This window comes from Anabrus simplex, chromosome 6 (assembly GCF_040414725.1).
Source record: "Anabrus simplex isolate iqAnaSimp1 chromosome 6, ASM4041472v1, whole genome shotgun sequence".
In the NCBI taxonomy this organism is placed as follows: Eukaryota; Metazoa; Arthropoda; class Insecta; order Orthoptera; family Tettigoniidae; genus Anabrus; species Anabrus simplex.
Window position 1 is genome coordinate 258331075 of NC_090270.1, and position 12783 is coordinate 258343857.

The 12783-nt window shown below is 37.4% G+C and overlaps 1 protein-coding gene across 2 annotated transcripts in view; it reads right to left on the bottom strand.

The window, feature by feature from the left end:
• The window catches only part of LOC136875964 (uncharacterized), a 672636-nt gene that overhangs the window by 255167 nt on the left and 404686 nt on the right, over window positions 1–12783 (bottom strand). For both annotated transcript variants that reach the window (XM_068228419.1, XM_068228420.1), the window contains one exon: window positions 5825–5938. In XM_068228419.1, the coding sequence (XP_068084520.1) occupies window positions 5825–5938 (114 nt within the window). The remainder of the gene's footprint in view (window positions 1–5824; window positions 5939–12783) is intronic.

Consider the following 12783-nt stretch of genomic DNA (forward strand, 5'->3'; position numbering starts at 1 on the left):
ACAGCAGTTGTAATTATATGTATTCTGCATTCATTCACAATATTTGTATATATATTTTAAACTGTCTTTGAACTTAGCATCAAATCAGACTTTAAACTACCATTATTGTCAATACTGTATATATTACAGCCTTGTTTTAGGTGAAAATTCATCAATGTGTTCACTAGTGTAACATTTTTTAAATAATTTTGATATTTTGTTAATGATAAGATCTTGTAAATGTTTTTAATGTATTCACTCATGCAACATATTTTTATAATTTCCAACCGGACGTCTGGTAGAATTTTGAGGTATTGATATGACTGATGATGACCCACAGAAGGGGCGAAACATGTCTTAACTATTTTAACGAAGTTTAACTAATACGTTAACATCTTGTACTGTATTGAATAGGTTGAAGTTAAAATAAATTTCTTATATTATATTAACATATCGCTTAATCGAGCAGCTCGTCCCCTTTCTCCCAAGTCTTCCCAGCCCAAACTTTGCAACATTTTTGTAACGCTACTCTTTTGTCGGAAATCACCTAGAACAAATCGAGCTGGGTTTTCTTTGGATTTTTTTCCAGTTCTAGAATCAAGTAATCCTGGTGAGGGTCCCATACACTGGAACCATACTCTAGTTGGGGTCTTACCAGACACTTGTATGCCCTCTCCTTTACATCCTTACTACAACCCCTAAATACCCTCATAACCATGTGCAGAGATCTGTACCCTTTATTAACAATCATATTTATGTGATTACCCCATTGAAGGTCTTTTCTTATATTAACACCTAGGTACTTACAATGATCCCCAAAAGGAACTTTCACCCCATCAACGCAGTAATTAAAACTGAGAGGACTTTTCCTATTTGTGAAACTCACAACCTGACTTTTAACCCCGTTTATTATCATACCATTGCCCACCATCCATCTCACAACACTATCGAGGTCAACCTGCAGCCACTCACAATCTTGTAACTTATTTATTACTCTGTACAAAATAACATCATCTACAAACAGCGTTATCCCTGATTCCACTTCTTTACACATATCATTGTGATTATATATATATATATATATAAAAAACATAAAGGTCCAATAATACTGCCTTGAAGAATTTCCCTCTTAATTATTAGTGTCAGATAAAGCTTTGCCTACTCTAATTCTCTGAGTTCTATTTTCTAGAAATCTAGCCAACCATTCAGTCACTCTTTTTTATAGTCCAATAGCACTCATTTTTGCCAGTAGTTTTCCATGATCTACCCTATCAAATGCCTTAGATAGGTCAATCGCAACACAGTCCATTTGGCCATTTGGCCATTTGCTATATCTTGCTGAAATCCTACAAGCTGAGCTTCAGTGGAATAACCTTTCCTAAACCCAAACTGCCTTCTGTCAAACCAGTTATTAATTTTGCAAACATGTCTTAATATAATCTGAAAGAATGCTTTCCCAAAACTTACATACAATGCATGTCAAACTGACTGGCCTGTAATTTTCAGCTTTATGTCTATCACCCTTTCCTTTATATACAGGGGCTATAATGGCAACTCTTCATTCATTTGGTATAGCTCCTTCAACCAAACAATAATCAAATAATTATTTCAGGTATGGTACTATATCCCAAATATCAATTCCAGCTGCTTTTCTAGTTTCCAAATTTTGTATCTTACTGTAAATGTCATTGCTGTCATAGGTAAATTTTAATACTTCTTTAGCATTACTCACCTCCCCTATCTGGACATTATCGTTGTAACCAACAATCTTTACATACTGCTGACTGAATACTTCTGCCTTGTGAAGATCCTCGCATACACACTCCCCTTGTTCATTAATGATTCTTGGAATGTCCTTCTTTGAACCTGTTTCTGCCTTAAAGTACCTATACATACCCTTCCATTTTTCACTAAAATTTGTATGACCACCAATTATGCTTGCCATCATGTTATCCTTAGCTGACTTTTTTGCTAGATTCAATTTTCTAGTAAGTTCCTTCAATTTCTCCTTACTTCCATAACCATTTCTAACTCTATTTCTTTCCAGTCTGCACCTCCTTCTTAGTCTCTTTACTTCTCTGTTCTCTGTTATAATATAGTGGATCTTTACCATTCATTACCACCTTTAAAGGTACAAACCTATTTTCACATTCTTCAACAATTGCATTAAACCCATCCCAGAGTCTGTTTACATTTTTATTTACCATTTTCAAGCGATCATAGTTCCTTTTTAAAAACTCCCTCATGCCTGTTTTATCAGCCACATCGTACTGCCTAATAGTCCTAATTTTATCCCTTCTTTCACATTTATTTTTAACTACAACAAAAACAGCTTCGTGATCACTAATACCATCTCTTACTTTGGTTTCTCTACAGCGCTCATGTGGTTTTATCAGCACCACATCCAAAATATTCTTCCCTCTAGTTGGTTCCATCACTTTCTGAATCAGCTGCCGTTCCCATATTAACTTATTTGCCATTTGTTGTTCAAGCTTCCTGTTGTTCGCATTACCTTCCCAATTGACATTTGGTAAATTGAGATCACCTGCTACTATCACATTCCTTTCCATATCATTTTCAACATAGCTGATTGGTATCTTATCAAATAATTCTGAATCAGTGTCAGCGCTACCCTTTCCCGGTCTGTACACTCCAAAGACACAAAGTTGCCTATTATCTTTAGAGAAGAGCCTTACACCCAGAACCTGTTTTTCATCCTTAACATTTTAGTAGCTTACAAATTCTTCTTTCATCAGAATGAATACTCCCCCTCCTACCATTCCTATCCTATCCAGTTCTGTGAGAATATTTCTGCATCCATTATATCATTTCTCAGCCATGATTCAACTCCTATTACAATATCTGGAATGTATATATCTATTAAATTACTTAATTCGATTCCTTTGTTTACAATGCTTCTACAGTTGAGCACTAACATTTTTATGTTATCCCTACTTGATTTCCAGTTCCCTGTTCGCTTAACACCGCTTCCTAGGCCAACCCGTTTCCCTGAATGTACCTGCCTATAACCCTTCTAAACAAGTTTCTAACTTATGTGTACCAATGCGGTTTAAGTGAAGGCCATCTGGGTGCAGATCCCTGTCTCCTACCCACCCATCTGCTATCTAAATTTACAGATATATTTTAGCAAAACGAAACAGATTTGTGCGACTATCCCCTACAACGGCCATTCATTTTCAGTCCCTCGGAGTCATTATATCCGGTTTCAACTGTAATTAATTTTGTTTCCTACGCATAATATAATGAACTGTATTTGCTTATCACAAGACGTTTGTATAGAGAATAACTTATTTTGTTTCCTCACTATAATCTAATGCACTGAATAAAACTAGACATTAGGCACAATAAAACGTTTAAAAGTAGAAATCTGTTTAGATTTCACTAATTGTAACTGAGGGTCGTACAAGCAGCTGCTAGACTGTACCTTCCATCAGAGATACTCTGCTCCTTTAACTGCCTGTGCTGGAGCGCTTCTCATTGAGCTGAGGAGTGTCCGCCTTTGCTCTAATGACTAATTTTATGGTTTGTGGAGATGTTGTGCTGTCGGAATTTTGTCCCACAGGAGTTATTTTATCTGCCGGTAAATATACCGGCAAGAGGCTGGCGTATTTGAGCGCCCGCCAACATGGGTTCGGAAGGTCAGCGCTGTTACAGTCTGAGTCACACAACACGGTGCATCATCAACAAAGTGCTTAACAAAATCAACAAAATTTTACAATTTCCCTGTAGCAAAAATTAATTGTTTTGTGAATAGGCTCAGCTGTCAGTAATTTGCTGATTATGGTTTTAAGAGGAAGTACATCTGGGCAACCATCCTCTTTTAAAACTAATCAGCTGAAAAATGGAAGAAGTACGACTGTTTGGGGTATGGAGGTATCGCTTAAAGAAAGGTAAGAGCCACGAAGAGAATGAAAGTGAAAGATGGAGTTGATGTGGTTGGAAGTTCCTTATGGGGATCACTGTATTGTAAGTACCTAGGTGTTAATATAGGGCAAGATCTTCATTGCGGTAATCACATAAACGGGATTGTAAATAAAGGGTACAGATCTCGGGACATCGTTATGAGGGTTTTTAGGGGTTGTAGTAAGGATGAAGAGGGCATATACGTCTATGGTACGTCCCCAACTAGAGTATGGATCCAGTGTATGGGAACTTCACCATGATTACTTGATTCAAGAACTGAAAAAAGTCCAAAGCAGCTCGATTTGTTCTGGGTGATTTCTGACAAAAAGGTAGTGTTATGAAAATGTTGCGAAGTTTGGACCGTGAAGACTTGGGAGAAAGGAGACGAGCTGTTCTGAGCTGTCAGTGGAGAGATGGGGTGGAATAACATTAGTAGACGAATAAGTTTAAGTGGTGTTTTTAAAACTAGGAATGATCACAATATAAAAATAAACTTGGAATTCAAGAGAACAAATTGGGGGAAATTTTCGTTTATAGGAAGGGGAGTTAGGGATTGGAATAATTTACCAAGGGAGATGTTCAATAAATTTCCAAATTCGTTGCAGTTATTTAAGAAAACACTAGGTAAGAAACAGATAGGTGATCTGCCCCCTGGGCGGCTGCCACAAAATGCAGGTCAAGCGATTCATTGATTGATTGAAGTATCACGTAATGTCTTCTGACATACACGAAAGTTTTCACACGTTATCGGAGTTCTTATAGTGTTCTGCATTGAGTACGGTCATCTTGATACTGCTTCAGGTGTTTGTCTCTATTTTGGCTCCATTATCTCCATATATTGTGATAAGAATGAATTTTGTTCATTCTCATTGAGATTCTGGAACGACTCAAATATGACTTCTTTCATAACTGCACTTAAGTTTCCACAATGAAACTTGCACTTACATAATCCATCCTGCAATGAAAGGATAAAAAGTTAGAGAAAACGCTACCTTAATATAAAATTTCTGTAAGAGATTAAATATGAAAATCTGGTAGGTATTTTAAATAATATTCATGTATTGGGCAGTTTAATGAATAACACATACATTCTCGTTTTAGTTTCACACGATATATGTTACTTTGTTATTGTACCGTCCCGCCTGTACACTGACATCCAACCTTATTCTTCTCACCGGTTCAGTTGTTTCACAGCTGTTTTAACAACCTCTTTCTTCAAAAATATATTCTTTCCCCTGATCCTTTAGTGCCTCATGTGCATTGTCCTTTCATTTCATGATATTGATCTTATGTCTTCTCTTTCTATTTACGTTGTTTATAACACTACGTGACACACTCAAGACAGGGCTGTCTGCCATTTTACACGTGTTACTACGTTGTTCAGCTCAACAGCTAAATCAAAACACTATAGTGCTCGAAGTAGTAGGCAGATTGTAAGCAGATAGCACAACTTGCTGGAAGATATGTGCTACAATTTTTTTCTGCAAAAAGCTTGCTTTTGTCAAAAAAAAGGGACTTACAACTTTATATTGAACAGCCATACAATTATATACCTTTGTAGAAAACTTTCTTCTGATGACTTAGTCCCTAGACCTGTGTCCTCTTCAGTTTATAAATACAGTATTCATACAGCAGTAAAGCTTCAAACTTCCGTAAGTCTTCTACATGCTACCATTTTGAGGTTTAACACAGGGATGCTGCCATGTTAATTTAACACGAGTATTAATATTTATCAGAGATAACAATTCTTGATGAGACAGCCATTTTGTTAAATCATGTGTTAAGTCTCCTTAACAGCAGTGTTAACACTTAACATTCATTGAAGAAACTGGGCCTATGTGACTGGCACTATACAGTATATTATGACCTTATAAGATAATTAACAGCACAAAACAATATGTAGTAGAGTTTAAACAAATACCTGCAATAAAAGGGAAGTTCTTGTCTTAGGTCTTCCAATATTCAGAATAGACTTGTCTGTCTTGCTCAAGCCTTTCCTTTGCATCAGTCTGTTGAGGAAGAATCTCAATGGTTTCTAGAACAAATAAAACAGAAATTATGTACAGTAGAAATCACTTGAAAACAAGACTAGGTACCAACTGATGAGCCCAACTAGCACACGAGGGCAAAACACTAGCAACCAGGAATGAGTTAGCTGGAAAATTTATAATGTCCAATAACGGACCATTTATATTGGTATTATAAATTTATTCATTCAGAACAAATATTTCAGATTCCCTATGGGAATCAACATCTATATCATCTGATGACCCAGCAGGCATCAATTTTGGTAAAGAGACAAAGTCTCTCATAGTGCATTGGCACTGCCGATGGCTCCAAGTAGCCTATGCAGTGGCTTCCACGGTATGCACTAGCCAGCGTCTTGGTAGGTGTGCTAGGTACCAAGTGATGAGCCCAACCTAGCACACGAGGGCGAAACGCTGGCAACCAGGAATGAGTTAGCTGGAAAAATTATAATGTCCAATAATGGACCATTTATATTAGTATTATGAGGGCATTTTATGTTGTGTATCTGTGGGTGCAGTGAAAACTATATCTAGCATTTCTAAATATGAAATTCTGTTCTCAATATCGGTTGAGGTATGACATGTCATGCATGTTACTCAGTCCACTTTCCCGTCTCACTGACGCAAGTTGCAACTCTCTACTGCTAGAGAGCTCCAAACTGTAGCACGTAATTAATCAGTGTGAAACATAACTATGTCGGTGTATGAGAAACAGCGTGCTGTAATAGAGTTTCTAATTGCAGAAAACGTGCCCCCAATTGAAATCCATAGAAGAACAAAAGGTGTGTACGGTGATGATTGTGTCGACGTCAGTAATGTTGTATTAAAGAAAATATTTATGCTGGGTCCAACATTTAGACAAGTCAATACAGGATGAAATAAAATACTTATTACGGTTAAGTTTATCAACAATCAGTAATGTACGACATTGGGTTGCTCATGCTAGCAATGAAGCAAACCTTAATGTAAGTGACAGAGCTTGGAGTGGACGACCGCGTACGGCAAGCGACAAGACTCATTGGAATTGAGTTGATGAACTCGTTAGAGAAAATTGTCAGATAACACCGACATAGCTCTCAGCTAAGTGGGGCATATCACGAGAGGATGTACAGGCCATCCTTGCAGAACCGGGGTACAGAAAACTGTGTGCAAGATGGGTGCCTCGAATGCTCACTCCTGACACGAGAGGAAATTGGACATCTATCAACAATTGCTTTTGTGTTTTGACCGTGAGGGTGATGGGTCCCTTAACAACATTGTGATAGGTGATGCAAGCTGGGTTCACCATTATAATACAGAATCCAAGAGGGCATCAATGGAGTTCCACCACAAAGGATCACCAAAGCCAAAACAGGTCAGGACCATGCCATCAGCAGGCAATGTCATGCTCACAGTATTCTGGGATGTTCAATGTATGGTACATTCAGAATTCATGATTAAGGCACCACCTTAAATTCTGCACGGTACTGTGACACCCTCAGCAAACTGAAAGCATGAATTCGACGAGTTTGACCACACATAGATCACCCTTTCCTTCAGCATGACAATGCCAGATCTCACATGAGTGCTGCAACATCTGCAACAATCACACGCCTTGGATTCACTGTCATTGATCATCCTCCATACAGTCCTGACTTGACCCCATCCGATTTTCATTTGTTTCCAAAACTTAAAAAACACCTTCGAGGAGTTCGCTTTGACAATGATGAAGTGGTGCAAGCAGAGGTGCGGTTTTGGCTCAGTCGACTAAGTCAAACCTTCTACACTGACATTATCAAGAAACTGTTTCTTGCTGGGAGAAATGCATTCATCTCCAGGGTGACTACGATCAGAAATAAATATCTAGACATGAAGAATAAAGATATAGAATGTTAATACAGTTAGTTTTCTTTAAAAAGCTTTAAGGGTTTTCACATACATTCGGAGGCATTACTTTTCAGCACACCCTCGCAGATGTCTTTTATTTCAGACCAGTCGGTTATTAAACATTATTTTCTGGTAACACTCTTCGACAATGAATTCGAGGTTATTCTCAACAACGCACCCAAACATGAGGGACTGCGAGCGAATGATTTTGGCTGCCTTTTTGAAACCAACAAAACTCCGAGCAACTTGAGTGATCATGAAGAAATTCAAAGGTGCGAGTTTCAACATTCACGCCACCTCTGCACGCTTAAGATGTGGATGTAAGTCCACTTTCTGACAGATTTCAATTCTGTCCTCATTAGTAACGAATTTCATTACTTTTCCATATCCATAACTAGGCTATCACAAGACAAATGTGCACAACGCTGGTCAACTTCACATGATTATGTTCCTAATCCACATAAAGGCAATCACGCGGCAAATATTTGCTGCCCTGCATTGTACCACGACACAAAAGAAGTTTCTGACTTCTGTATGGAATGCGATATATAAGCACAAACAGACTCACTGTGTTACTCAGCGATCTCGTTGCTAACCGGCAAAGCAAATCTGAACATTCTTGAGGCTAACGGCTTGCTCCCCAAGCCTGCAACTTATCCTGTGAAGTTCAGAGATTCCAAGGCCTTTTCCTGTAATCCTGCAACAGTGGCGATGGCTTACCCAAGTTGGAAATCACATTCCTTTCACAGGGAATGACAAATAACATCCTCAGAGCTAGGAAAAAATGTAATCGTACTAAGCGGCAATAGCAAAAGCAAGGTATTTTTATATAGAATTAAAATATGATGAGAATTGAGACTTATAATTTACAATGTGCTAAGAGGGAAAACATGTTAATGAGGAACACGCACTAACGAGGTTTCACTGTATTATATTTAACAATTATGCAATTTGCAGCACTTGGATCATTATATAGAATATCCAAACATGCTTTAATCTAAACACTTGCACACCCTGACACTTCACAATACAAACAAAAAAGTCATATTTCACAATTACTTTCTTGCAGATCTGCTCTTTACACTTCAAAGTTGAATTTGTATTCAGAGATCTCTACTAGTCAAGTGTGAAAAAAAAAAGGGCTATTATCATCGACTTCAGAAGTATGTAAATGATCTATAACCAAATTTTGGTGTGCTGTTTGTTTGAACACAAGGGCACCTCCTTAAGGCAACTGCATGAAAGATGACTCACTAGACTGAACAGATGGATACACACAATGGATTAATGTTACCTAATGGAAGGAAAGTTACAGGAGAGAAAACAACTATAAAATCCAGCAGTTAAAAGATAGTGTGAAACTTTATGAGCATGTAGTGCTGAAGAAGAAGGGCCCCTGCCATGAAAGGTGGAGAGCCAAAGGAGCAAATAATTACTAATGAATGGATGGATAATGGATTGATAGTTATCAGAGACCCTGCTTGATTTTCAGAAATCACCGAATAGTATGGTCACAGTTCTGGAAAGAAGCAAGAGACGAAAATAAGCAAATGAATTAACTCAGATGATGCCAGAAATATCAGAGCACGAAGTGAAGTGTTAAAAGAAGCAGATGAATATAGTTGCCCGACTAGCTGAAAAATGAATGACGGCAGAAGTATGAGAACATAAAATCCAGCATAGTTCAAGTAAGAAAAACCTTTGAGAAAAGTAATTTGCTTGCCTTAAATATAAATGTGCATAGCAAGAAGATGCTTCTCTAGAAATTTATGAGGAGCATGGCACTGTATGGAAGTGAAACACCGACAACTGGTGTAGAAAGAAAGAGAACTGAAACTTTTGAAATGTGGAATTACTAAAGACTGTTGAAGATGAGAAGATTGGATTACTAATGAAGTGAGAATCATGTCATTGGAAGGAAAATGATTTGGCAAAATTTGACCTGAAGAAGAAACAGATCAATAGGATATATCATGAGACACACAGGAGTTGTTTTTGAGGGAAGAGTAGAGGTAGAGGTAAGAATGGTATGCAAAGGCCAAGATATGAATAAGACAAACTGATTACAATAAATGTAGTATAGAATATTACACAGAGATGAACAGGTTAGCACAGGATAGGATGACATGGATGGCTGCATCAAATCAATCTCTAGACATATGACCCACACATTACCATCCTTTAATATGACTTAATTACAATAATTAAAAATTAGGATTCCACCTAATCAATACATATTTATTATGTGTGACTGTTTATATATATCACATTGTGGGACTAGTTTCAATCATATTATGATCATCCTCAGCCACTTACAGCTAAAAATTGACAAAGCATTAGACACATATACATGAAAAAATAACAAAATTTATACAAAATACCAGTATAACAAAATTTTGGAGACCTCAGAAATAAATTTGTTGTGAAATTTTGTTATATTGAAATGTCAATTCTTAAGCACTCGCCCATTGCTAAATCTGTTGAATAATCTACGTTATTTCAACATGAACTTACACATAAAAAAACCTTAATACTGTATTTATTAAATGAGAAGAAAATTAGGGTACACATATTTACATGAAGTAATGATATAAAGTACAGGTACTAGCAGAACGTTTTCAACATCTCAAATTTTACCCTGTACCAGTACATTATATCCTCGACTTTATTTTTTGAAAAAGTCAGTCATTTTCTTCTGAACACTCCCAGACACAAACGAATATTCAAGGTAGTCAGCAACCACTGCACTTGAATTTAGCACAGATTCTGGCATATCACCTTGTGACAGAAGAAAATCCTGAAGGCTGCGTGTCATGTTTGCTGCCTGCACAGGAGCAAAATTCTGTTGAACACATTGAGGCACATCTTCCTCTTCCACCTCATCATCACACAGATTCCTATCACTTATAATATCTGCCAAAATGTCTTCATCGGTGATTTCCTTTTCCATTAACACATCACAGTCCACGCTGACAGAATCAGTAAGATTTACACTTGTTGGTACATCAAACTTTTCACACAAATGCTTCCAGTTCTCCTCTCTTTCTGTATCCAACTCTTCACTTCTTGCGATGTTGCCTTCTCCATAACCCACTCCAACTTTTCTAAAGCAGTTCCTGATTACCTCTTCTTTCAGTGATCTCCATGCAGCACTGAACATCGGCACTGCTTCCAATAAGTTGACATTTAAGTCTCTCGTAACATAATCTATGAGCTTCATATCCGTATTGATGTTTCGCACAAATAGAAAGAGCAGAAGAATTCCACCTAATCAATACTTGTTTATCGTTGTCATTATTAAAAATACAGGACCAGTTTTCAATCCTAGCGGGTCATCCTCAGCTGACCACACATATACATATAACACATCATGCAATTGCAAACATTACCATATCTAAAAAGGAATATCATGTGATGATGACATGTCAGGTTGTACTCACAAGTAGGGCATTCGTTAAATTGGAAATTAAGTATATGTTATCATTTATCTGTGGGACAAGCGTGAATGCACATCTATAAGAAGTGAATATTCCTGAAAGTTAAAATTAACTTATAAGTATGCATAAAATAAAACCAACATATACAGAGAACACTTTTATGCCTGTAAATGTGTGAGTTTATGGCTTGCACTGTTTCCTGATTCTTCAGTTTGACTACTATTACATTTAAGTCTTATTGTTCATAACTCTACATTATGTAAACTCAATGGCTTGAATTGTGATATGAGTTACACTTTAAAAACACCAATTTCTCGTTTAAAAGATTGTTGGCACCATATGTACACGGAGGATAAGAAACACTTTACATCTCCAAAGGGCAAAACATTAAAGTAGTGTAGATTCAGTTGAGGCTTGGACAAAAATGTAGAGATTACAGCTTGCCATATATAAAATCCTGTTGTTTACATTAAAAGATGAGTCATGATGTCCTGTGCCATATTAAGTAAAGTTGTATGGCATAAACCAGACTGATGGCTCCTTCCGTTTTTGTAGTTGTGCGAGTGTGTCATAATTATCTGTGAAAGATAATAAGATGTGAGTGATACTAATATATTGAAGGAATGTCTTTGAGCCATGTGAGAGAATCTATATGTGTACTTACTGCTACTGTAGTCCTGAGGTTGTATATGGTTTGGGAGCACGTTGTGTTCTGCTCCGTGTTCGTCTTGGGCTAACGCCGGTTGCTGTAAGAGGACGTGTTGGAGGTACAGGGGGAGTGGCTGTTGAAGGGTTAGGGGTGGAGCTGGGCGTGTCTCCGGTGGTTCTCTGGTGCATGTCAGGTTTTGTTTATTGATTCTCTTGAGATAAGCATTTTTTAGCAAAGGAATGACTGTATTGAAGATGATGTTTTTTCTGTGATTTTGTTTATATTAAAATTAGGGTTGGCGTATTGATCTAATGAGATATAACATTCTTCTCTTATATTGAGCAAGGGGCTCTTGGGGTTTATACTCAGAATTTCCATGTCACTTTTGATATTTGTGAATTTGTGTTTATAATCTTCAATGTGTTCACCTATGGAGGAAAAATTATTGTGTTTCATGGCATTTAGGTGTTCATTGTAATGGATTTGAAAGTTTCTGCCAGTTCGTCCAATGTAGCTGGTGTCACAGTTGTTGCATTTTATACGATATACCCCTGAATGGTTGTATCTATTATTACTATTGATTGTTTTAGCGTTGTGTATGGTATTGGCAATATTATGTGTAGTTTTATACGCTATTTCTAAGCTGTGTTTCTCTGTGTGTGTCTCTCTCTGAGACAATGTTAGATAGCATACGCTGGACCACACAAGCTCGGTAATGCCACTTCACCGCATGAATTATCCGCTGATCCAGCGGCTGCAGAACTGAGGTAGTATTTGGAGGCAAAAATAACACTTTCACATGCTCCAAATGGCGAGGTACACAATTGTGAGAGGAGCAATTGTCTAGGATGAGAATTCTCCCCTTTTCAGTCTTAATCCAACTTTCCAGACACAACAGCCA